This window comes from Anas acuta, chromosome 1 (genome assembly GCF_963932015.1).
Source record: "Anas acuta chromosome 1, bAnaAcu1.1, whole genome shotgun sequence".
Taxonomy (NCBI): domain Eukaryota; kingdom Metazoa; phylum Chordata; class Aves; order Anseriformes; family Anatidae; genus Anas; species Anas acuta.
Genome location: NC_088979.1, coordinates 140,073,412 through 140,097,645, shown reverse-complemented (window position 1 = coordinate 140,097,645; position 24,234 = coordinate 140,073,412). Strand labels below are relative to the sequence as shown.

Below are 24,234 nucleotides of genomic sequence, written 5' to 3'. Positions count from 1 at the left end.
CTTAGATTATAAAAAACAATCTTCAAGAGATCTGAAATATTGTCTGCATGTCAGAGAACTAACTTTTCTAATGTCCTTCAATTTGTAGACTATTAAATTCTTATAAAATTCACCTAACCGATTATTTGAAATTGTGTACCTGGGAGAAGGTGGTATCTTCCTTCCTCTGTGTGGTGATGGTGTTTTAGGCCCTGAAATATGAGTTTTGTTTGCTCTTGAAAATTATTTGCTTTATATATGTGAAAGTATTTCATTCTCTGGAAACTGAGAGTTTTATTTCATTCTTGTTCTTTTGTTTCCTTTTATAACTTTCAGTGTTGATTTAACTTCTGCAGGCCAGTGACATACCAAGAATATCGAGAGCGCACACAAGAGACAGCTGCTCATGCCAGTGGATGGAACAAGGTACCAAATAAGTGACTTTCACTTTATCTCTTGTGTCAGTTGTTCAGGAAACATGAGGGTGTGCATACCTGGTTTCAGGAGTTGTCTCAAATGACATGAAGCTTCATTGTAGAACAGCATGCAAATTTGTAAGTGAACTGTCTTTGTAATAGTTTTAATGTAAAATGAGTAGAATTACTGTCCCCAAAATTTATCTTTCATTAACCATTCAAATTTGTAATCTTAATCATTCTCTGACAGGTTCAGTGTGCATCAGAAAAATAATGAAATATTTGCAAATTTAATCATAAATTGAGTGTTTAAAAATTAGTCTTAAAATTTAAGTGCTTTTTTTCCTATTTTAATTTTTTAAAAGAAATATTTTACCTCCTTAACTAGATTTCCCTGCATACTTTAGAAACTGATCATCTAAGCAAGGGCGTGGGGCACTTTTAAAGCAGTTTGTTAATGTTTCTTGACAAGTTACTGCCCATGGCTATGTCAATTATAATTGGTGTGTTTGCTTTTGGTTTATTGTATTATGACTCATAGCATTCTAGCTTAAATAACCATGAAATCTGATTATCAAGAAGGTTCTTTAAGATGGGTATGTTTTTCTTTTCAGCTGGTGAAAACTATAAATGGGCATAAAGCTAGACATTATGGCTCAGATGGCCGGGGGAGATGGATGGAGATTTATTCTCTACTGCATCTCCATGTGCTGTTGGTACACAGCTGTTGCAGCTATAGCACTGGGTAGATCGATTGGGAGTATTGGGAGTTTTATGATTCAGTTTTATGATTCCTCCATTGCTGCTACATTTGTGCAGCCTTTGTGATTAATGGGTTTTGGTCCCTATTAGCTTTTGATTGAGAATATCAGTCATACGTTGTCTTTGCCATCATCTTTACTTACCCATAATACTTGTTGCTACAAAACTTTTAGTCCACAAGCAAAACAATGGAATTTTTGTGTAATAATACAGCATCCATTTATATTGTTTTTGTGGTAGCTTGATACTTCAGGAATGCCTGGTAGTTCCTTTAATAATACTTGTTTTGTGAGATGGAATACACTTGTATTGGTTTCATTTCCTTTTAAATTCCTTTATCGTCTTAACCAGCATCATATTTTATAACAAAAGAGATCTAGGTATCTCTCCTCCAACTTCAGTCTAACTTAATTTTCACTCTAAGAAGAAGCTGTTCGCAAAATAATTTTTTAAAGTAGCTATAAATAGACACACAGTGTTAGGTCTAATTAGCAGACATGCAGCAAAATGAGGCCATGCTGGCCTCAGGTTCATGAAGGATTTGTATTTAAATTGGCTATGAGAAGACTCTTCTGCTCCTGCAAATCTACTCATAGATATCTGTAAGAACAAAGGACTGTGGGAAGCAGTGAAGATATGCCCACTACTTTAAGAGGGGAAAGGCAAATTAATAAGAATAGTAGTTTACAATGAATAAAGTGTTTTCTGTGCTAAATATACTTAGTAGTTAAATATGTTAAATGTACTTTATAATGAAAAACCCAAGAGAAAGCAAATACAATACTCCATAGATAGCTCTTTAACAGGTTAGTTTCCTGACACTTCCTCAGATTTTCCACAAAGATGTCTCTTACTGAATTTGGTTTTGTCAGTTTGCTAAGAATGATGAAGGCTTTCCATCCCTCTAAGGAGAAGTATTGCTGAATTGAAGCTTAGGTTCTTTGATGACTAACTGTGTAAGTTAAGAAAACATACAACAAGCTGAGCTAGCTAAACGGAATAGTAAATCACTCCCTGTTACATGCTGTGGCCATCACACATCCTTAATTGCTTGGGTGGAGCAGAAGTTGGAAAGACACAGCAATTGTCAGATGTGACGGGTTAAAAATGTCAAAGTGCTTTCCCACAGACAGACTTTTGGCTGGTACATCTGTGATCAAGCCTTGTGGTTTGATCCAGACTAGAAGAAATAAAATTACTAAATCTAATAGATTAAATATATTTTAAGTTTCAGGTAAGCTGCATCTCTTGTGCTCAGTAGTGGCACCTCATGCAACCTCACGCAGCAAGATATTCTTACTTTTAGTATCATATAAGCTAATATATAAGATCTCACTTCAAATTTCTGAGTCCTTGCTGTTGAAGGGCAAGTTTCTTGGTCCCTTTTAGCAACCTGGACATGGGTGAGGAGCTCAGGTCAGAATGAACTGTTTTTCTACTCTGATTTCACATTTGACACGTTATCAGATCCATCTTGTGTGTATGTATGTATAGGTATCTATTATATATGTGTATATATAAAAGCTCCAGCTATTTAATATGTTGAATGAGATGAGCTCAGAGAGCCTCACTGATCCCCTAATGGTGCAGCACTTCTGTGGCACAAAGCAGACTCAAAGCAGTCTTTGTAAATCTTGCTTGAAGCTAGGTGTATGTGAGACATAGGTAAGCATACAATGCTGGGTAGGTATGGGATTAAAATAGTGAAGTTATCTGGTTGCAAGTTAATGCGGACAAAGGCTTGATCTGTCTCTTACAGTTGGCAAGGTGTCAATTTTTTAGTCACTCCAGTTTTCACAGAACCTGTTCATTGTGCAGGCATAAGCAGAAAGAAGACACTTCTAAATGTAGCTGGTATTTTTTCCAGTTGTAAATGTGGACCTTTTCTAGAGTGCAGTGGTATGTTTGAACTGCGGAAGAGATGTGATTAACTTACGAGGGATGGAATGTAAAAGAATGTTTCCTGTCACTAAAACATCAATGTTCATGTGAATAAGAAAATATTGCCAGGTAAACAAATGCATGGGAACATCAGTTTTTCCACTAACATCCCACAGAAGCAAAGTTTACCTGTAGATATTTGAAGTGCTGGTTCTCAGTAAAGGAATTCCAGGAGAAAAAAATATTTCATGTATTTCTCAGAAATTGTGATGTGAGAATAATAGCTACGATGGATCCTGTAAAGAAAAGGATGAGGCTCTTTTTAAAACAAAACCAAATTAAAAACATCCCAAGCTTAAACAGGGTATTATTTTTGTAATGAATATATTTTAAAATCTGGCAACAAAATACTTATTTGTTTTTTATGCTTTGCTTAAAAAATAATATTATATAAATACTCCAAAAGTACTTAATTCCACTATTGTGCATCAGATAAAAGGATAACAAACACTGATATTTAGAGTCAACTGAACTAGTAGGTTATCTTAATAGTTATCTTAGTAGTTATCTTAATGTTCCATTTTTACTGATTAATGGGAGCTAAAACAAAGCTAAAAAGCTAAAGCAATAAAACAAAAATGTAAGAACTAATCATGTAAAGAATTGAGTGAATTTTTGTAATAGTAAAAAGATACACAGGAATGGCAATTACTTTCAATATAACTTAAGAATTAAAAAAATCTTCAAGATCTCTCTTCAGAATTGTAATATTGTAGTGTGGGATTGCAATAGTATAACTGGCAGAAATCTTTCATACACACAATCAGAAATCTTCTGATCATAAAATATTTTTATTATTCCTTAGAAGTTTCTCCCGTCAACTGTTTTCTGCCATGCTCTGCTTGATACTGTATTTGTTTTCTTTAGTCAAAGTAAAAAAGGTCTCTCTTACTCCTTTCGGTACGCAATGGTGGTGGAATGAATTGCAGTTGCTTTGAATTTTTAAGGCTGTATTTTTACTTAGGTCTAGTTTAAATCTCATCACCATGCACATAGTTACACCTAAGTACAAAAAGTTGTTGCTAGCCTTAATGGAAGTACTGTGAACTTGTTTTCTTTCATGAATTTGGGTTAGTTTTGTGCAAACCTGGTCCTGCTCCTACTGATCTCAAAGGTAGAAGTCTGCAATTTCAGTGGGAAAGGAAAACCAGGCTGTTTGTTGGTCTGCATGGAACTGAATGTCAGCATCTGAATTAGGTCTTAAGAGTAAGGGACCAGCAAGACATGCTAAATTTGGGAGGAGTAGATGGATTGGATGTTTAAACTGGCAAAGGAAGAAAGCAATAATTTGAATTCACTCAATTTCTTAAGCAGCTTTTTTGCCTTTGTTTCTCCTCCCTTGATCTTAAAGTAAATGTCAAATATTTTGAGATGGAAAGGTTCACCCTGTTGTAGAATTCTGTGGGTGTGTTCAAAGCCTTCGAAAGATACCTAGTCTTGACATATTTATTTTTTTCTTTAATCCAAAAAGACTTCAATTTCCTCTGACACTTATCTCACCTTGACCTGTTCCTTATGCCTGTGCATGTAACTGTGAGTTTGCATCTTTTCTGCTTCTGGGCTGAGATTAATTACAAGAAACTCAAAAAACCACAAGGCTTTTAAAATTCAAGCAGCATCTCATTTCTAGTTAAGTGAATGAAGTGTTTACTGTTGTTCCCAGAAGAACAGTAATATAATCTGTTTTTCATAGTATTGGACTCTATCTGTTTTTAATCAACTAGAACACTTTAAATTTACCAGACTGCAGGCATTTTTAAGGCCCTGTCTGTTCTTAGTGGTCCATCTGAGTCTGACTTCACCATGGATTAAGTACAAATTTCAAACCCAGCCTCCTTTTCCTATGGTTCTTCCTCCAGCTGTGCTTCCTAAGGTGTGATTTTTGGGAATAGTAAGAAAGGATATTTACAGAAAAGAAGATCAGGCTAAAGGAGGACAAGACTGGGAAAGAAAGGAGGCATTTAGAGTTCAAACTGTACAATAGTATTAACCTGTATCTACCTTGCGTGGGCAGGAAACAGTGGTCTGATTTGCACAGTGTTCTAATGACCTTCTTCAGCCTTTACAGAGAAGTGCAATGCAGTTGTCACAAACTCGATGCAGTAAAATTAATATTTATCTTTCTCTTGTGTTATAGTAATTTTTTTCAGATGCTAATGACTTCAATTCATACCAGTTTTTCCTGAACTTGCCAAAGTACTGCATATAAACATTGCCCAGAGGGCCACTTGCTTGCTCTAGGAGAATAAATTTAGAGTTTAAAAGTTCACCTGCATGTTGTTTAGGCAAACAAAACCATAATTTCAGAAGGAAGTGTCTAGAACTGTGTTATATAAAAGAGGTGAGTTCACAGATTACTGCATTTTCCAGAGCAATTCACATTTGGGTTAAGGCTGAACATTCAGTTATAGTTGGAAGGAGAAATAGGAGCAGGAACAGAGGCAGGGAATTCTGTACGTGGTAGATTTGGCACAGGAGAGTTTAAACATAGAGAGGGGTATGTGCTTATCACTTTAACGATGCCTGTAATGTTATGCTGCTGTGGGGAGTTCATAGAATAATGGAATATACAGAGTTGAAAGGGACCCACAAGGATCACGAAGTCCAACTCTTGGCCCTCACACAAGACCATCAAAAAAACAGACTGAGACTGCTGTCCAAATGCTTCTTGAGCTCCGGCTGGCTCAGTGCTGTGACCACTGCCCTGGGCAGCCTATCCCAGTGCCCGAGCACCCTCTGGGTGCAGAACCTTTCCCTAACCCCCAGCCTGACCCTCCCCTGTCCCAGCTCCATGCCGTCCCCTCGGGTCCTGTCGCTGTCCCCAGAGAGCAGAGCTCAGCGCCTGCCCCTCCGCTCCCCTCGTGAGGGAGCTGCAGGTGCCATGAGGCCTCCCCTCAGCCTGCTCTGCTCAGGACTGAACAAACCAAGGGACCTCAGCTGCTCCTCATGTGTCTTGCCCTCTAGACTCTCACCACCTCTGTAGCCCTCCTTTGGACACTCACTAATAGTTTTATGCCTTTCTTATATTGTGGTGCCCCAGACTACAGATTGCTCTTGAGATGAGGCTGCTGCAGAGCAGGACAATCCCTTGCCTCGACCAGCCAGCGATGCCATGCCAGATGCACCTCAGGATGCAGTCGGCCCTTTTGGCTGCCACAGCACACTGCTGACTTGTGTTCAAGTTGCAGTCAGCCAGAACCCCCAGATCCCCTAAAATTGAGCCCTGGGGAACCCCACTAGTGATTGCCCACCAGCCTGATGTAACCCCACTTATTATAACCCATCAAGCCCAAGTTGTTTGCTTCTGTCCGGTCAAAAAGCAGAGCATCAACTTCTAAAGAGTCTGTCTAGCACAGTGCATCTATTAAAGAATGTACGTGAGTTTGCTGTTTGAATACGTTTTTGATGTGTATCCCTTCAAACTACCTATAATGCTGCATTTTTTTTACTTCTGAAGTAGTAAGTTCTGGACCCAGTGTGCTTCTTTACCTGATTCTCATGTTGGGAAAACACGGGGCTCAAGAAATGACTGTAGTACTGTTCTGTGAAATTCCCAAGTTACGCTGTGGTGTTTTGCTTGTTAGATTTCCTACAGTTTTGTATTGTATTTCTACCTCTTGTCTTCATAAAAACGAAGTGTATAGTCTCCAATAACTCTGAACTTGTAGATCCAGGCCTTTTCCATAGACCACATGAGTTCTTCATTTTACCTACACAATAGTATTGATAAGGCTTTCTGTATTTATTCACAATTTTTATTTTTTTCTTTTTTTGTTTAAGGTCTTGGTACCCCTGGTTCTGCTACAGCAATTCCTTATGGAGTTAACCAGAAGAGGCCAGGAACCATTGAGTGCACTTGTGAACTTTGGGGTGACATATCTAGAAGACTATTCTGCAGACTATATCATTCAACAAGGAGGATGGGTAAGAAAACAGTTTAATTTCCATATTTTGTTTGAAGCTTATTTCTAAGTGTAATACTGGTCTTAATAGTAGAAAAGCTATTCGTACTTAAAGCAGAAAGCTAAGAGGAATTGCTCGTACTAAGCCTGTGGGAGAATGGATGCCTCAAAAGGGAGAAAAAATTCAGGAGGTCAGGACCATATACTTGGAAAGAGATGCTGGGCAGTAATGTGTTTTACCTCTCTGCCCCGAGGCATAATTGACTTTTACCTGTTCATTACTAATGTTGGTATTGAAGACCTATGTGATCGGACCCCACGTTTTCCCCAGCTGGTCTGTTTCAGTTCTTTGCATGTCTGGTGTTTTGGACTGTTGCTGAAATAGCAGATGTCCTCAGGAGTAAAATAATAACTATTTTTCATACACTTTGTTAATATGCTAATGGTTGAGCTTTTGTTTGAATGCTCTTTCCTGTTAATATACATACAGAATTACATGTGCATGCAAAGACTCGTAGTAAAAGAGATACAGTGCCTGAGAGGGTCATCTTTTTAATCTTGTCTTCATGCTACAGTGACTGCTGGAAATGTTATTTTTTTCTCCTCTTAAATTTCAAAGGGTTTTTAGCAGATGAGTAATTGGGGAGCATGTAGTACAGAAATGTCAGTAGGTTCTTATTTATTATTATTTATTATTTAATAGCTAATGCATATTGGATTTTATATAGGACCAAGCAAAATTGCTTTGTGCTGCGTTTTGTTATGGAAGTCTTAAATTCATGATAACCAATAGTCCTGAGTCATGGCATACTGAGAAAGATACATCAAAAAAAAGTATCAGTTAATTCACAGGGGATGAGCTGGGTCTTGAAGGTAGAGCTGTGGTAAAGGACGCTGATCTTTAGATTACTGTGTTTGGGAAGGATACCAGATTTGAATGGGATTAATCTGGGATTAGGGAAATGCAAGTTGATTTATTGTAAAAAGAAAAACTATTCAGTAAAACCTAGTGATTAAAAAGTGCTAGTAGGAAAAATCTCATTCAAAGGACTTCTCAGATTTCAGGATGTTACCTGAATTTTTCTTTAGCAGTAGTTCCAGAATTTCTGTATTTCTGCACCTACCGAAATCCTTACACTTCCTGGCAATTGTGGATAATGGTTTTCAAAACCTCGGGGGAAGGGTTGTTTGTCTTTAATGGACAGAAACATTGAACAGCATGCATCCAAATGACCTTAGGTCACTTGATAAATGCATTTCCATTTCAAAGTCTTTGCATCACAGGCAAGGCCCTTACTTACAACTTTAAGAGGGGGGTGGATGATAGAGCTGTTTGGCCTTATTTTTTTTTTCTTTTTTCAAAACCTCAGAAAAGACTGTGGTCTGTTTTCTATCCCCTATTTGAGGCCTGCTATAAACATACTTAATACAGCGCAAAGCCTCTGAAAACAAGCGGCTTTTCAGCATGGCCTCCGAGGGAGGGGGGTGTGCTTTGTGTTTGTGTGACTGTGCATGTACGTACAGGTCTGGGTAGGCAGTGTTTAATGGGCTACGAACTTGTCTGTATACATCCACTCGGGCATAAAATCAGACTGACATAAGCGGTACAGCAAACAAGCCAGAGCTATTTTTGAAACAGCAGAAGAGGCGAGGAAAGAGGCAAGGTGACAAAAATCCTTTCCAACTGAGTTAGTGTAGCTGCGCTAACCCTTTGTGAGTTGCTGTGGGGCTGGGGTTGGGGGACCTGCTTTGCTTGTGATGTTACTGGGAATGGTATTCTGGGGACGGCAATGCTGAGAGCAGGGAGTGGAAGATATTTGTGTTTTTGGGAAGGGTTTGGGACAGCCACATGGCAGGCTGTTAGCTATCACCCAAGTATTTTGCATTTTTTAAGATAAGCATCTGCCACAGGAGTGCTGTGTGCCAGATCAAGCTATCAGTAATGCTTTGTCAGAGCCACGGGTGATCTATAAACCTAGGAGTCTCCAGTGAATTACACTCTTAGGACAGTAAGAGATTGGGGTTTTATGTTGTTCCAGAGTGGTGTGCAGATAAGTTTTTCCTGCAGCTGGCAAGAGCTCTTTATTTAGAACTGAAAAGATACCGTAACAGTTTATCTGGTGTTTTGTGGATCAGCAGCAGAGGAGAGCTTTATGGGAGCCTGTTTTTCAGTGCCAGACCTGAATAAAACCTGTAGCCTTTAAGGCTCTGTCTATTCCCTTGGCACTGTATGATTTGGGATCCTCCTTGGTGTTCAGATTGAAACCTACCTTTGCGAGAAGAAAAGTAGTCAGTTGGAAGAGCAGGGGCTAGATGAGCCCTTCCTCTGCCCAAACTGCTGTGCTGTGGAGTCAGCACTGCATGGTGTTGCATCATGCAGCGGGACCACTTGCTGCGTAACACTGTGCTGCTGCTGTACAGCACGTAGAGCTCCGGAGATTCTGCCTCTCTGCAAGGTTTCAAACTAATCTGTGGGCTTGGGTGTCTTGTAGGGCTGGGAAAGCATCTGATAGAGGACAGTAGACAACAACAATTAGAAGCAAAATTGCTAGCTCAAGGGAATCAAGGTGGAGACATTGGATAGCGAGGCAATGTATTTTAGGAAATCAGCACAGCTTGTGAGGAATGGGGAATTTGGGGTACCTAAACTAAAGGTAGCACCTCTAAGGTGCAAAATAACTTTGTTGTGTTTTGTTTTTTTTTTAATCTCTGTTCTGTTGAGACGTGGTGATGAGATATGAGTTGAACAATGAATGTTCCCCTCCCATTCTTCCTTCAGGCACTAAAATTTTAATTCTGTTAGCTGTTCATGGTGGAGTGGGACTGGGTTGTAACAGTTGGTGGGAGAATCACTGTCATATTTGTGCATGTGAATGTGTGTATCATATTTTGATACTATCAAAATGCGTGTGTTGATGCCCTTCCTCTTAGTCTATTGTACTGCTCTAGGGTAAAAGTCTTCTGAAGAGGGATGTCTGCCTTCAACGCATTGCATGCTGTGTTTGGATGCAGCTGGCATGGAAATGGCTGTGTATGAAGAGTTGAAATGACTATTCCATCTAGTTTACAGTCTCATAGGTTTGCAAGTAGCTGCAAGCTGAGTTCAGAAGACTTTAGGAAAGCAAAATAGTCTTGCTTTCTTCTGGATGGGCTCCCTCTCTCACTAACTGCAGCGATGGGTTTTGCTGCAGCTCTTAAATTTACTCTGCTTGACTTTAAATTTGAGAACCATCTCTCACTGGAGCAAAAAGCACGTTTGGTGTTTCAAGTGCTCTGAATAGCTCCATGTGAGAATGCACATCTCTTCCTTCTGATTCTGTTCTGAACCCAAACGGTCACGCTCGGATCTTGTTTCTGTATTGTTTTGAAGCATCACAAGCCCATTCCCAGTCAGATTTGGCAGTAATTTCATTCTACTTCCCAAAGGCAATGTTAGGGCTCAACAAACTGACGTGTGGTGTACACGCTCTCCCCTCCCCTCCCTTCTCCTCCTGTCTCCTCCCTTCCCCTCCTCTTACTTCCCCTCCCTTTTCCCTCTGCCTGACTTCTCCAGGGCTGAATGTTGCTGCATCAGAAGCAATTCTTGATCTCCTGGAGAAGTGCACAGTAAGGCCAGTCAGTTGGTAAGGATTTTTTTTTTTTCTTCTTCCTTTCCCATCCCTCCTCCTAAGTAATTGATTTCTTCTCAAGCTCTGCATATTCTGATTTCAGTGGTTAGATTTCATCTGTCTGGGGATGTCTGTAAAAGGGAAAAAGTATAAGATTACTCGGAAGCTAGGTGGTGTTTCTTTTTTTCTTGGATTCACTCTCATGTTACAAGCCCATCTGCTTTTCATATCGTTGAAAGGGGTGAAATAAATGTATGCAGTTGGTGTTTATCAGGAATCAGTAACCTTCCTTCTCTCAGTAGGAGGCTTGTGTTTGTATTTATGACCATAGCTGAAATCAACTCTGCCTTCCCAGGGTTTGTCTTATGATGTTCAGAGCTGGATTTGAAATTAACTAGTCATTTGCCCCTGTTGGAGAGGATAAAGTAAACTTCCTTAAAGCATGCTTAGTGTTTACAGTTCCTTATCTCAGCTTCAGAAGGGCTGTTCTTTATCTCCAGTGTTTTGGTTTGGGCTTTTCTGCTCTTTCTGACATTTTCTTTGCTGCTGTTGGTTGAATAATGTACGTACTAGAGTCTGTTAACAATCTGGAGAAAAAAGATAAAGAGGCACTTGTCATCCCGGGCAAGCAAGGCAGGCAGCGTGCGCAACTGGAGATTAAAATCTTCTGCAGCAGCCCAGGTGTCTGCCTCCAGAATGACAATGCAAAAATAGACAGACTTGCTACACTGGGGGAAAGATAAGTAAGTTTAATACGGTAGCGGTGCAAGAAAGGGGAATCTAATTAAAGAAGTTCTATAAAGGAGTTTTCCTTTCAAAATAATTATACTTTGTATCTGTGTCATGGAAAATGGCAATGAAATATCCACTTTTTTGTATGGAACTTCTTTAGTACAGTAATATTATTTTTTTTCAGGCACTGTGGCTGAAGGAAAAGGAACTTAAATGGTGAATGACTGAGCAACTAGATCTCCTTTCATTTTGTCCTTCAACAACTTCAGATCAGTCTTTCTAAGGAAATGACCTCTAAATTAATGAATTTACTTTGATTTTCACTGCTACAACTAAAACCTAATAGGGTGTTGCTTTGGAATTGCCACTCTGCAGGTAGCAGAGGTTATGCCGGAGGACAGGGGAATCAATAGGATCATTTCTGAAGGGTGTTCTAGTCAAACAGGCATTGAAGGGGTAGGAGCAATGGCTTTAATATCAGCGTGATTTATTTTGGTTCAGATTAACAATGCATTCTTTTTTTCCCATTCTTGTCTTTTAATAGAAAGTTTAAGTCAGACAGTCCTATTTGTGGATTCTGCTGGGTTTTTTCTTGGCTCCACCTATCTCGAGCTTCATAAAGATGAATGCTACAGTGAGTGACTGGGGGATTTTTATTATTTTGGAACAATTTTGGATCTGGGTGTTGCGAGCTGCCCTTCTGTAATAATCCATTTCTCTGAAGGACGAGCACGGTGATGCTGTTAATCTGAATTCAGAAGGGATCCGAAGAGGCATAGCCCAGCTCTGAATGCAGAGGCAGGGTGCAGTCTGTCCACCGAGTTGTTGGCAGGGGTGGGGGTGAAGCTGCACCGACGCTGCAGGCACAGCCTTTCCTGCTCAGCCCTTGGCACGGACGGCACTTCAGCGGTTCGGCAGCGTACGGCTACACCTCTGTCACAGCAGAAATCATATGACAGATGTACTCCCAGCTCTGGGGAAATGTGTTACTGCAGGAAACTTGCTTATTTCCTCAGGGGGAGATCTTTTGGGATTCCTGGATGCGGGCCAGTTCATAATTCATTGCCTCCTGTTTTTCAGACACTAGATTATAAGCACAAAAGTGTTTAATGGGTTCCTAGTACTTTTTTTCATTGCTGTAACAAGGAAAGCAATGTCTGAGTCCATTTGTCTTTGACAGATTATGTTACAAGGTAAAGTTCACTACTCAAGCCCAAGAAACTTCTAGCTGTGTTGTGTTTTGAATTTCTTACTGTAAATATTGCTCTTCTGGAACATTCCACTTTGTCAGCATTTCCTCCTGTATTTCAAGGTGTTGCCTTGGGGATTTACATGGAACCACAGAAAGGTTTGGGTTGGAAGAGACCTTAAAGACCATCTGGTTCCACCCCCCTGCCATGGGTAGGGACACCTCCCCCAGCCCAGGCTGCCCAAGGCCCCATCCAGCCTGGCCTTGAGCACCTCCAGGGATGGGGCAGCCACAGCTTCTCTGGGCAGCCTGTGCCACGGCCTCACCGCCCTCTGAGTGAAGCATTTCTTCATTATACCTCATCTAACTCTACCCTCTTTTAGTTTAAAGCCATTCACCCTGTCCTACCACTGCACCCCCTGACCAAGCTTCCCTCCCCAGCTCTCCTGCAGGCCCCTTTAGGCACTGGCAGGCTGCTGTAAGCTCTCCCCGGAGCCTTCCCTTCTCCAGGCTGAACACCCCCAGCTCCCTCAGCCTGTCCCCAGAGGAGAGGTGCTCCAGCCCTCTGATCAGCCTCGTGGCCTCCTCTGGGCCCACTCCCACAGGTCCCTGTCCTGGTGCTGGGGGCCCCAGGGCTGGACGCAGGGCTCCAGGTGGGGCTGAGCAGAGCAGAGCAGAGGGGCAGAATCCCCTCCCTGCCCTGCTGGCCTCGCTGCTTTGATGCAGCCCAGGGTACGGTCGGCTTTCTGGGCTGCAAGGGCACATTGACAGCTCATGGTGAGCTTTTCATCCACCAGAACCCCCAGGTCCTTCTCCTCAGGGCTGCTCTCAGTCCATTTTATGTGAGTCTGTTCAGTTGCAGGAGAAAAAAGATTCAGGCAGCATATATTTACTTTTTTTCCACCGGAAGGTGGCACTCCTCTCTGACTCCTCTCAGAAGTTTTGCCTTTTCTAGACAAAATCAAGATCTGGAGTGTATGGCTGGCTCATTTGGCTGTATAGCCTTTTTGTGTGTGTGTGTAATTTTGAATGAGTTGCCTATTCAAATCATCCCTTGTGTGAACAGCTAGCTGTTACCTGCCTGCTTAAACTTGGGTAAGAACTGAACCAGAGACCAGTCAAGCTTTTCAGAACATTTAAATAAAAACATCACCCACCTTCTGTTTTGGAAGAGCAAACCTTAACATCTAGATTAAACTTAGTCATAGGATTCATTTGGCATCATATAACAGGTTGTTCTGGGGATGTGTTAGGAGAGAAACAGAGGATGTGTTCGGCTGGAAGCAGGGAGATGCGCTTCCTTGTCTACTAGCTTGACTTTCAAGGACCTCAACTCACCAAGCTAATTGCAGAGATACATGTCTAACGAAGATGTTGATGTCTGGGTTTATAGAGTAACACTATGTTTGTAGGAAAAAAAAAGTTGAGTTTTGAGGCATTCAGAATTTTTATTTCTGGTAGAAATAGGTATTCAAATTAATAATAATATTTCTACCAGAAATAAATAAATCTTCTCACTTAAATCCAAATGAAGTTTTTGTTCTATTGAATATGTATTTGTTCCATTATGAATAGTTAAAGTTTTTGTTCAATAGCAAAAATAACTGCTTTAGTTAGGAAGTCAGCTTTTCTGTATGAAATTAATAACAAACCTATTAGAAAACTTTGAAATACAGTATAGTTGTCACAAGCATCAGTTTCCAAATCTTGATGTTTTTATTTTTTTATATTTTTGCTTTTCATTGTCTTTAAGTCATAATTGAAACTGATGTCTATTAAGTAGCACTCTCTGACTATATGTTAAAGGTTGGTAGTGTTTTGAATTCCATGCTGAGATTTTCAAAGTTCAGGTTACTGATGCTAGCAGGGCTACAGCTGAATCCAAACTGATAGGTTCTGCCTGGAGAAGGAGGTTTCAGATTGTTGCTTTGTTACTGGTTTACAGTTGACTAGTGTAGCTCGACCTGTAGTGTAATGGCCATGGCCTGTCCTGAGGAATAGTCTAGCATGTTTATTGAGGTTGCTTTCTGTCACTTGTTAAACTTTTCCACAGGACTTCTGCAACCTTTTGTAGGTTTTGTAGGTTGAAGACAGTAATTGGCTTCTGGAGCTCGGTTTTTATATCTACAGATGCCACCTCAACAGAATTAGGTTGACCTTCTCCTCAAGACTGCCAAATGTGCTGTGGACCATCCTTGTGTTCTACCTAAGAAGGGAACTATCCAGTTCTTCCTCTTGTCATGACTTGTGCCAACTCTTCCCTCAAGTGGCTGTGGTTGGAATCAGCAGTGGCAGTGTGGTGCAGTGAGGGACTTATTCTTGCTTCTGTGGGCAAACGTCATGTAGGTCTGTAAGAATAATGGGTGAAGAAAAGCACTCCACGTTTGCAAACGTCCCATCCCAAATTTGAAAAAGCACAACTCTGATTTTTCTGGTCTAGAGCAGTAGACTATCTATTTACAATAAATAAAGCAGATGAAGAAATACATAAATTCCTTAGTTACCATTAAATCTAAAAAGTATGGCTTATATAAGACCTCAGGTTATTAAAGACCCTTCCAAATGTGCCATCCTGTCCTGAATTAATCTGTCTGTGGAAGCTTTGCTTCTGGGTCACATCTGTAGATGAATCAAGAGAATTGTCCTAAATGTTGCTCAGTTTTTATTGCAGCTGCTTTAAAAGAAAAGCAAAACAAACAAAAAAAAATCAAACCTCAACCACATCAGCAGGAAAGCACAGATTTGTCCTCTTCATTTTCTGAATTAACTCTTAATACAGATCAAGAAAAGTCATCTATTTTAAATAATGCCTATTACTGTTTGGCTTTTCAATTAAAACTTTATATACTTTCAATGACAAACATGGCGAAATTATGCATTGACACTCATTATGTTAGCTTTCCCCCTGGTTTTCAACCTTGGGCAGTCTGTGTCTTAAAGCAGGGAGAGCTCTGTCCCTGAGGCGCTGAAGTGGAAGCTGTCTGTGAAGACTTGCTACCGAAAGGCTCACCTGGGCTTTATAAGGGTCTGGTTTATAGGGGAATCGGTGACTGATAACTCCTCTGAGGTCAGTTCCGTCTGCACAGTGTGGGAAAGGAACAATATTGCTTGAGCCTCTTGGGCCCTCCACTCCGCTGAAGGTAGGATGGGTGTGTAGGGTTTGCACATGCATTCATTTGAAATGCTGAAAATTGCCCGTATTCCCCACATACCGTCCCTCCATTCCCTTACCCTCTCCACAACAGTTTATCATGTTGCCCTCAACATAGGCCGAGATCTTACCTGTATTTTGTGAGAAGTAACTCTCCAGTGATAGTGCTCCAGCAAACGGCATCGCAATTGGAAACTGCCCTGATGTGTGGGAATAATTAGAATAGCTAATGCCTGATCCTTGTGTATCAGTGGTGACTCCCCTGTTTGTTAACTCGATGAGGCTCTGGCATCACATCATCCTGAGCTAAGATACTTAGTAGCTGTGGTGGTGCTTTGTCTATATCATTTCTTCACTTTATCAAACCGTCTGTGGGTTCCAAAGAACGTCCTTGATCTTGTTTTCTTTCCTTTCTCATCAAAGAACGACTGATTTCCTTCATGAGAGGAAGGGGAGGTGAGTGGTGGATCAGGAGCAGAGCAGAAGCAGGGCTGTGGTGGCTTTACTCAGGTGGGCAGCTGAGCTCCACCACAGCTGCTCTCTCACTCCCCTTCCTCAAAGGGAAAGGGGAGAAAACACGTTAAAAGGGAGCAAAGGTTGAGATAAGGGCACGGAGAGCACTCAGCAATTATTGTCACAGGCAAAACAGACTCAGCATAGGGAGATTAGTAAAATTTATTGCCTATTACTAACAAGCTAGAGAAGTGAGAAACAAAGGAGAGAAACTAATAGCACCTTCCCCCCATCCACCCTCTTCCATCTCCTCCCCCTGAGCAGTGCAGGGGAGCAGGGAATGGGGGCTGTGGTCAGTCCCTGACAGCTTCGTCTTCACTGCTCCCTCAGGGTCCCTCTCTGCCCCCGTTCCCTGTGGGGTCCCTCCTGTGGCAGGTCCCTTTGGAGCCGGCTGAAACTGGCCCTTATCTGACATGGGGCAGCTGCTGGGCCCTGCTCACAGAGGCCACCCCTACAGCCCCCCACTACCAAACCCTTGCCACATGAACCCACTACAAGAGGTTAGAGGAGCACATACTGAGGAACTTTAGGATGGTTTAAATTTCACCTCAGTCTGTGTAGTGCCTGCGGACTATTGGCAGCTCCCTGCTGCGGGCTGCTGAGTCACTGCTCAAAGGCACTTGACTTTCCACCATCAGCTAGACAGAGACTTCAGGGGAACTTGGCCCTCTGAATACGGGGCTAGCTAGTGCTTTTTTCAGTTTGCTGTTGAGAAGAAGTTTGCTACAACCACTCAGCTCTCAACTCTGTAGGAGTGTGGTTTCACAATATTTCTGTGCGTCATATTTGACCAGTCGTAATAACATCCGTGCTCTTCCAGCAGTATGTTGAGAGCTGCTACCAGTTGTGGGGGGTTTCTTCGCCATTCTTTTTTGCTAACATCAGATTACAAATGCAGTCTGGTTTGTCGTGATGTGCTGTGGGCAGGCCAGGAAAAAATCACTGACTGGTTTGTTGAAGGGTAGTGCTGAGCAGAGAGGAGGGGAATATCAGAGGTTCATGAGTTAGTGCAAGCGGTGAACTTTCTCTCCTGTGCCTGTATGCTTGGTTTTGTTTTGTTTCTGTGGAGATCCTTCCCTGTTCAAGGGACGTGACGAAGTGCAGTGCATGTGGCACTGTGCGCTGCTGTCTGTGCAGAGCCTGGGCCCCTCGCGCTTCCCTGCAAGAAGAGCACTTTGCTTCTGGCCTGGTCGTTATCAGCCCTGCTGATATGCCTACTGAAAGCCAGGAACCATTCACTTGTAGGCACTGGATTCCTAGCGTGTTAGGGACGAAGTGATAACTTGGAGTTACCAAAGCTGAAATGCATTTTCCTTCTACTCTGGAATCCGGGCACAGGGATAGATACAGCATTTTTTGGCATCGGTGCAAGCAGGAGCAGTTGCTGGCCTTCTTCTGCCCTCACTCACACTAGCACACTGGGGTGTCTCAGCAGACCTAACTGGTAGGTGATCAGGGTTAAAAACAACTCACCAAAATAAATAGTAGGTTTAATTTGGATTGGTTCCTCCTATGGATCACCGCTTAGATCTACAAAAAAGTTATGGAAGAAGCAACGAGGTATCTTGGCACGGGAAGGCCACTGGTAGGAGACTGGACTAGACCCAGAGCCCAAAGCCATAGGTGTCAGGAAGGGTTTAAAAAAGAGGGGGACAACTGCACAGGAGAACTATTAAATGCAGAAGGGAGCGGAGGGAAAGAAAAATAATGGATTTTTTTTTTTCCAGTGCTTCATGTTATGATGGGACTGTACAGGAAAGCTTGGTAATTGAAAAAGGAATTTGCACTGGAAGGGCTCCCAGTACTGCAGCGATTGGTAAAATGCTCAAATCGTTTTTGTTAGGAACAAGGGAGTCATCTCACTTTTGCTTCCAGTTTCACAGGCATTGACTATATGGCATATCAAACTCTGGGGTCAGTGTTTTACACCTGCATTTTCTCTAACTGGAGCCCAGTTTTTAGGGTGTCTACAGGTTTCGCCTAGCTGAATAAAATCCAGGAAACCCTGTCTGTGTGTTAGGATGTCTGTGCTCATGTGTCTGGTTTAACTGAAGTTGTGTGGCCAGAATTGTAATGTCAGACTTGAAAGTGACATTTTAAGAACAGCAAAATTAGTTCTTAGTAAATTACTGGAATTAGTGTAGATTGCGGCTTGCTGGTACAAATTAGGGATGCAGGCTTCAGACAGCACAGGAAATGCAATAAAATTAATGTTCAGAAACCTGTCAGATGGAGAAGCAATACAGGGCATGTGCATAAAGTGGAGAGGGAAGTGGTGTTCAGCTGTGCTCACATGCTTGTTGGACTTTAGGTTCTTCTTCTCTGAGTAATAGTGCCCAAGTGGTGTGTTGTGGTGACGTACTCGGTGACAGGGTGACTGCAGGGCGAGGAGGAACTCACAGCAAAGCTCTTCCCAGGGACTCCATCCTCTGCGAGTCCCAGCTGCACTGGCTGGTTTTTGTCATCTCTCCCATAACGTGGGTCAGGCACATCCCGCTCCTGCAGAGACCCTCTCCATTTTCTGCCAGCCTCACCAGATTCCCAGGTGTCCTCTTCCCCGTGCAGGGCGCATGGAGCTGAAGCCGTGGCTCACGTGTTGTTTCTCCTTCTCGTTCACAGGGGACAGTCTTCAGTTTGGAATCGGAGGAGGAGGAGTACCCCGGCCTGATCGCAGAGGACAGCAATGACATCTACATCCTGACCAGCGACAACTCGGGACAGGTGAGCCCCCCAGAGTCCCCCACGGTGACCACATCGTGGCAGTCGGAGAGCCTGCCCGTCTCCCTGTCAGCGAGCCAGAGCTGGCACACGGAGAGCCTGCCCGTCTCCCTGGGACCCGAGTCCTGGCAGCAGGTGGCCATGGATCCTGAAGAAGTCAAGAGCCTGGACAGCAACGGAGGGGGTGAAGAGAGGAGCGAGAACAACTCCTCCAACTCAGACATCGTCCACGTGGAGAAGGAAGAGATTCCGGAGGGCATCGAGGAAGCGGTGGTGTCGGCAGCTGCTGCGGAGACTATGCAGGCAGCGTTTCCAGCCCCCCCTGCTCCTGTACAGCAAGTAAAAGCACCTCAAGCTGAAGCCGTGGCTGCCGAAAAAGCACATCCCTCTGCACTTCCGCGTGCAAAACAGGAGGAAAAGGGAAAAGCGGCTGAAGAGCTTGTTGAACCCGAAATCCCCGTGCTAAGTAAACCTGTCCCAAAGTTAGCCCCGTCAGAAGAAAAGGCTGCGCCAGAACCTGAGAAAATACTGCTGCCAGGGGAAACAAAAGCGGGGAAGGAGGGCCGTTTGGAAGAAATAGAAGAGAAATCCTCCGTGGCAGAGGAGAAGCCGATCTTATTGCCGGAAGGGAAATCTATACTGCTGTACGGGGGGGCTGCTGCCGTGGCCATACTGGCTGTGGCGGTCGGGGTAGCGCTGGCGCTTCGAAAAAAGTAACAGAGCTCTCCGGAGGAGGAGGAGGAGGGAGAGAGAAGAGAGCCCGATCCAATTTTTGTAGTTGTGTTACCTAAAGGTTGAGCTGCCTGCTGTTTAATTGGACATTTGAGCAACGTAATGGTGACGGGGTGAGGTCATTCACTAAGCCTCCAGCTATGGACAATCACGTTTTTAGTAGAATTGGGGCGGGGACTGGTTTTTCGTGATTAAAGTACAGGGGTATTTTTAAAATAATAATAATAATAATAATAAATTCTGCAAATTTAAGGACTGAAGTGCAGGTGCTGAAGAAAGGGGTGCTCGTACTCTAGGAACTGGAACGGAGAGCCCCCAGGGGAAGGGGAGAGCCAGCTGCTGCCAACCCCTGGAGTTTTTGGCTTCTCAGAGTGGCCGCTGTCGCAGCTGTGCTGGCTTGTCACTTCCCTTTGCGCCCCACGTTAGCTACCCCAGTCCTGCAGCGAGAGGCTGGTCTCCCTTTTGTCTCGGCTTCCTCTCAGGTACTGCACTGCTCCTCGTAACCTCGCAGGTGCCCCCTAAACCCCCGTGGGAGAGTGCTTCTTCTTACCTCTCTGCTCACGCCTGGATCGGCCCCTAGCAGCTCCCGAAGCCCCCGTCCCCTACAGATGCTGCCTCTCTGCGGCTGTGTTCCCTCCAAGCACCCCGGGGGAGGTTGGGGAATCCCTTGGCTCCGCTCCTGCCCGCCCCCCTCACTGCCACCCCCCAGGTACCAGGCGCAAGGTTATGCTGGACACGGGGCCGTTCGGTGCTGTGACACCAGCAAAGATACGGCAAAACTCTGTGTGAAGGGGGGGTTGGTGATATTCCCCCTGGGATATTCAGAGGTTAAACCCTGTTGTGCCCTGTGTCCTGCTGCGGTCTGCATCGTTCACAGGTGAAGCTGTGACAGAACCCAGGTGCACGGAGCAGTGGCTCTGGTACCCGAGCAGAACAGCATCTCCTGTTTGCCCACAGTGCCGCTCAGTGCAATTTCTTTTGCGATTCTGAGCCTGCCATTGGCTAAATTTGCAGGTGAGGAAGTTGCTTTGGAAAAATATAACCCCTCGTCCTGCAGTCACACCGTTTCCAACGCATGTAGAGAAACCCCGAAGGTGTCACCGTGCACCAGTCACATCAGATCCAGCCACACATGGCTCCTCCAGCGCACGTCTGCGTCTGGCCTTGGCTGGGCCGGAGCTGAGGTCTCCAGGCAGAATTCCTGGTGCATCGCTGAGGGTTTGTGCTGGCGCCGTGGCTTAGAGCAGATGGAGGGAGGTGAGAGGGGACTGGGGATAATGCAGAAATGGAAATGTGAGCTTCCTGTATGAGCTTACTCCTCATAAAGCACAAACACAAGGTACTTTATTTTTAAACGACGATAGCTAGAGTATTTCTCGTAACGAGCCTGTTTCTTAAGTAACCTGATAATCCAGAGATTTTAGCATATTCTCTATTTTAGCATATCCTTGCCACATTTTCCTACCCCACCCCATATCCCAGTATGCTGGTAAGTCAGTAAGAACCTGGCAGAGCCTAGGGAATTTTTTTTTGTTTAAGCTTTTTTGAGAGTGGATTTTGTAGGAAACTTGGGCTTTGAACTGTGTGAGGCTGAATGCGGAGAGGAAGGGCTGTTAGGTTTGTACTGCTGCTCGCTCGGGTGCACTGGACTCCACTGTTGACCACAGATGGCTCTTTTGCTTGTGTGTAAGAGGTGGCAGGTTATCCTTAAAACAAAAGAAAGCAACATAAAAACTAAACATACACGAGGTTGTCAAATAGAAGTGACTTTTTTTTTTTTTTCCATCTTTCCATGTGTTCTCTCTCATTGCTGTGCTGTGCCGGCCTTCATCCATCGTCCTCCCTTCTGGTACCTCATGGGGGCTTTCCTCGCTCTGTGGAGAGGCGTCTTTATGCTCCTTTTGTCACAAACGTGCAAGTTTACAGTTTTGCTTCGTTTCACGTGTCACAACAGTGTGTATTGACGAGTGGTGTGCGCTGCGAGGCGAGGAGGCTGGTGCCAGGTGGCAAGGGCTGCTTTGCTGCCCGGCGAGGCAGGAGAGGCCTCCCCTCTGCTGCTTTGCTGGTGGCTTTGTGTCCTTCTCGTGTTAGCCCCATCTCCTTGCTGGAGGTGAGGCAGCTGTTTGGGAAATGCCCCGTCTGCAGCTGCTCCGCGGGTTACGCAGAAGTACCTAAATCCGCTCGGTAGCAGGGATGGGGTTTTTTTGGATATGATGGATAATGTGTGCAAGTTGGGGAGGGGCAAGTTGTTCCTTTGGCTCTTCTCTCTAAGTGGTTGTTTTACTGGTAGCGTAGGCGATGAGCACAGGACAGATGACAATAAATCTACCAGGGAAAAGTCCCTGGCTTGCTGATGTAAGAGCCCAATGGGGCTTTAAGTCAGCATCTTTTCTGTACGCAGCAGTTTGGAGAAGGCAGCAGCAGCAGCAAGGAAAACAAATGTGGTGGTGGTGGTTGGTAGGCGTTTTCATGGTGGTGTGAAGGCCTCGAGCACCTGGTGCTTTGCAGCACGTACTGGAGCAGCAGCTGCACCGCTTTGTGCTTGGTTGCGGGGCCCCTTCTTGTTCTTCCCATCTTTAGGGTCTTGTAGATTGGACAATTCAAGAAGTGTTTGTAACTTTTTCTCCCCCATCCCTCTGTGAGTTTAGAAATAAAAATCTGTCGTGTCTTTCTCTTTCCTCTAGGAACACTCCACTAGCTAGCAGGGTTGGGTCTGGAGGTTGGAGTCCTGTGGTCAGAGCTGAACGGGCCCTCTGGCAGTCACCGGCGGGGCTGTGCAGGCTCAGGCAGCAGCACTCTGACTGACCCCAGTGCCAGGCTGCGTGCTGCTGGGGGCATGAATTAGAACATGGACAGGCTTTGTCCTGTCTTCAGGTATAGCAAAGTCACCCCAGATGGCACGGTGCAATCACCCGGAGCTTCATGATGCACCCTCTCTTGCAGCTGGCAAAGGCAAGGCAGGAGCTGTGTTCTGAGGAAAAGGCAGATGACAGAGTTATTCTCATGTGTGTTACTTACCCCCTTCCCAGAAGTGCCTCGATACGTCCTTGAGTGGCCTGTACCTTAACGAAGTATCTACCTTAGACCCCTTCTTTCTTCTTCACCTTATCCCTGGCTGCAGCACGTCGAGCTGAGGTCAAGCAAAGGGCTGGAGCTGCAAAGTGTGCAGGGCTGCCTCCGAACGGCCCTGGACGCAGCCGGGACCTGGCTGGGCAGCGAGTGCGGTGTGTAACTGAAGTGAAGGTGAAAAGCTTGGTCTGGTCTCATTGTGATGATTGTAGTAGACAAAAATAATCCGAGGCCGTAACACCTGCCCTACCTTCAGCCACAGCGGTGTGGCAGCACTAGCAAAGCCCCAGGCAGGCAGCTGCTGCTGGGCTGGCTCAAGTAGAAGCGCTTCTGGCAGCGCAGGCTTTCATTCCCTGAACCAGCAGCAGCTCCTGCTACACGGCAGCTGCGGGGGGTACGTGGAGCCCAGGCTGCAGCAGGACGCAGCGTGCCAGGCAGGACACACTCAGCTGTAGGCACGCTGTCCTCCAGCTGGTTGCACCAGAAAACATTTCCAGTGAAGCACAGTGAGGGGAGGCGCGTTATGGTGGGCAGCATTTAATCTACCAGTATTCACAGCAGTACCGCCAGCTGCAGGTGGTGCCTGGGCTGTAGTGTTACCAATACATGCAGGGGAACCAGACCCCACCGCTCGGCTTCACCGCCCCACCCAGCTGACTCCATCACTTTTATTCTATTTGGAGCTGACCCCGTCTCGGTCTCCTAGGTGGGCTGATTGCTTCCTCCTGGCCAGAAGTCTCCGGGTACGCTGTAGGAGAGGGGAAGCTGCAGTGGGCTTCCAGTGGAAGCTGCTTTTGATCTCCCTGCAGTATTTGCAGGGGAGGCAAGGAAACACTGTTGGTTTGGGCAGAACAAGCTGCAGAGGACGCATCTGATTGCTATACCTTTAGGGGGTCTCTCCCCATTTTTAACTGGCAGTATAAGCTTTCATTCAAGCGGCAAGCTAAAACCCACTTGGTTGAAGTAGCAAAGTCTAATGGGACTGATGCTGAGGGGTGTGTGCTACAGAAATCTTCCAGCAGGCTTCTGCTGGGTATCAGCAGGCAGGGGCTGACTTGGGGGAGTTCAGGTTCTGTTCGCAAGAGGAGTGCCTGGGGGAAGAGAGCCTGAAGGAGCCTGAGGTCACCCCTTGCCCGAGGAACCGGTCATATTACTCCTTTTAATATGCAAGTGCAGCCCTCTTGGGGAAAACTGTCTAAAGCTTCTCGTGCCATTTGGTTAATAAAAGTGTTTCCACCTTTAAAAGAAAGTTCTTTCCGGCTTCGTTGTTCTAGGGTCAGTTTAAGTGAAGGGGTATGTACCTTTTTCCCTCTGCCAGTGGGACACTGCTGTAAGACCATGCCCCCAGGTTGCACTTTAATAAATGGTACAGTTTTCAAAAACAAAACCTAGGTGGTGTTTTTTTCCTCCTTTCCCCTCTTCAAGTGCAGAGGCTACCTAACAGTGAAGGTTGTCTTCATTAGGCAAGGACACGACCAGCGTGCAGCTGCATTACCCCTTACAGCATCAGAAGGAGAATGGC

General features: G+C 44.5%; 1 protein-coding gene across 2 annotated transcripts in view; it reads left to right on the top strand.

The window, feature by feature from the left end:
- The window catches only part of BCL2L13 (BCL2 like 13), a 39,288-nt gene extending 15,189 nt beyond the window's left edge, over positions 1-24,099 (top strand). For both annotated transcript variants that reach the window (XM_068660446.1, XM_068660441.1), the window contains exons 5-7: positions 336-405; positions 6,879-7,022; positions 18,813-24,099. In XM_068660446.1, coding sequence (XP_068516547.1) covers positions 336-405; positions 6,879-7,022; positions 18,813-19,628 — 1,030 coding nt within the window. In that variant the 3' untranslated portion in view covers positions 19,629-24,099. The remainder of the gene's footprint in view (positions 1-335; positions 406-6,878; positions 7,023-18,812) is intronic.
- Positions 24,100-24,234: the final 135 nt, after the last annotated feature.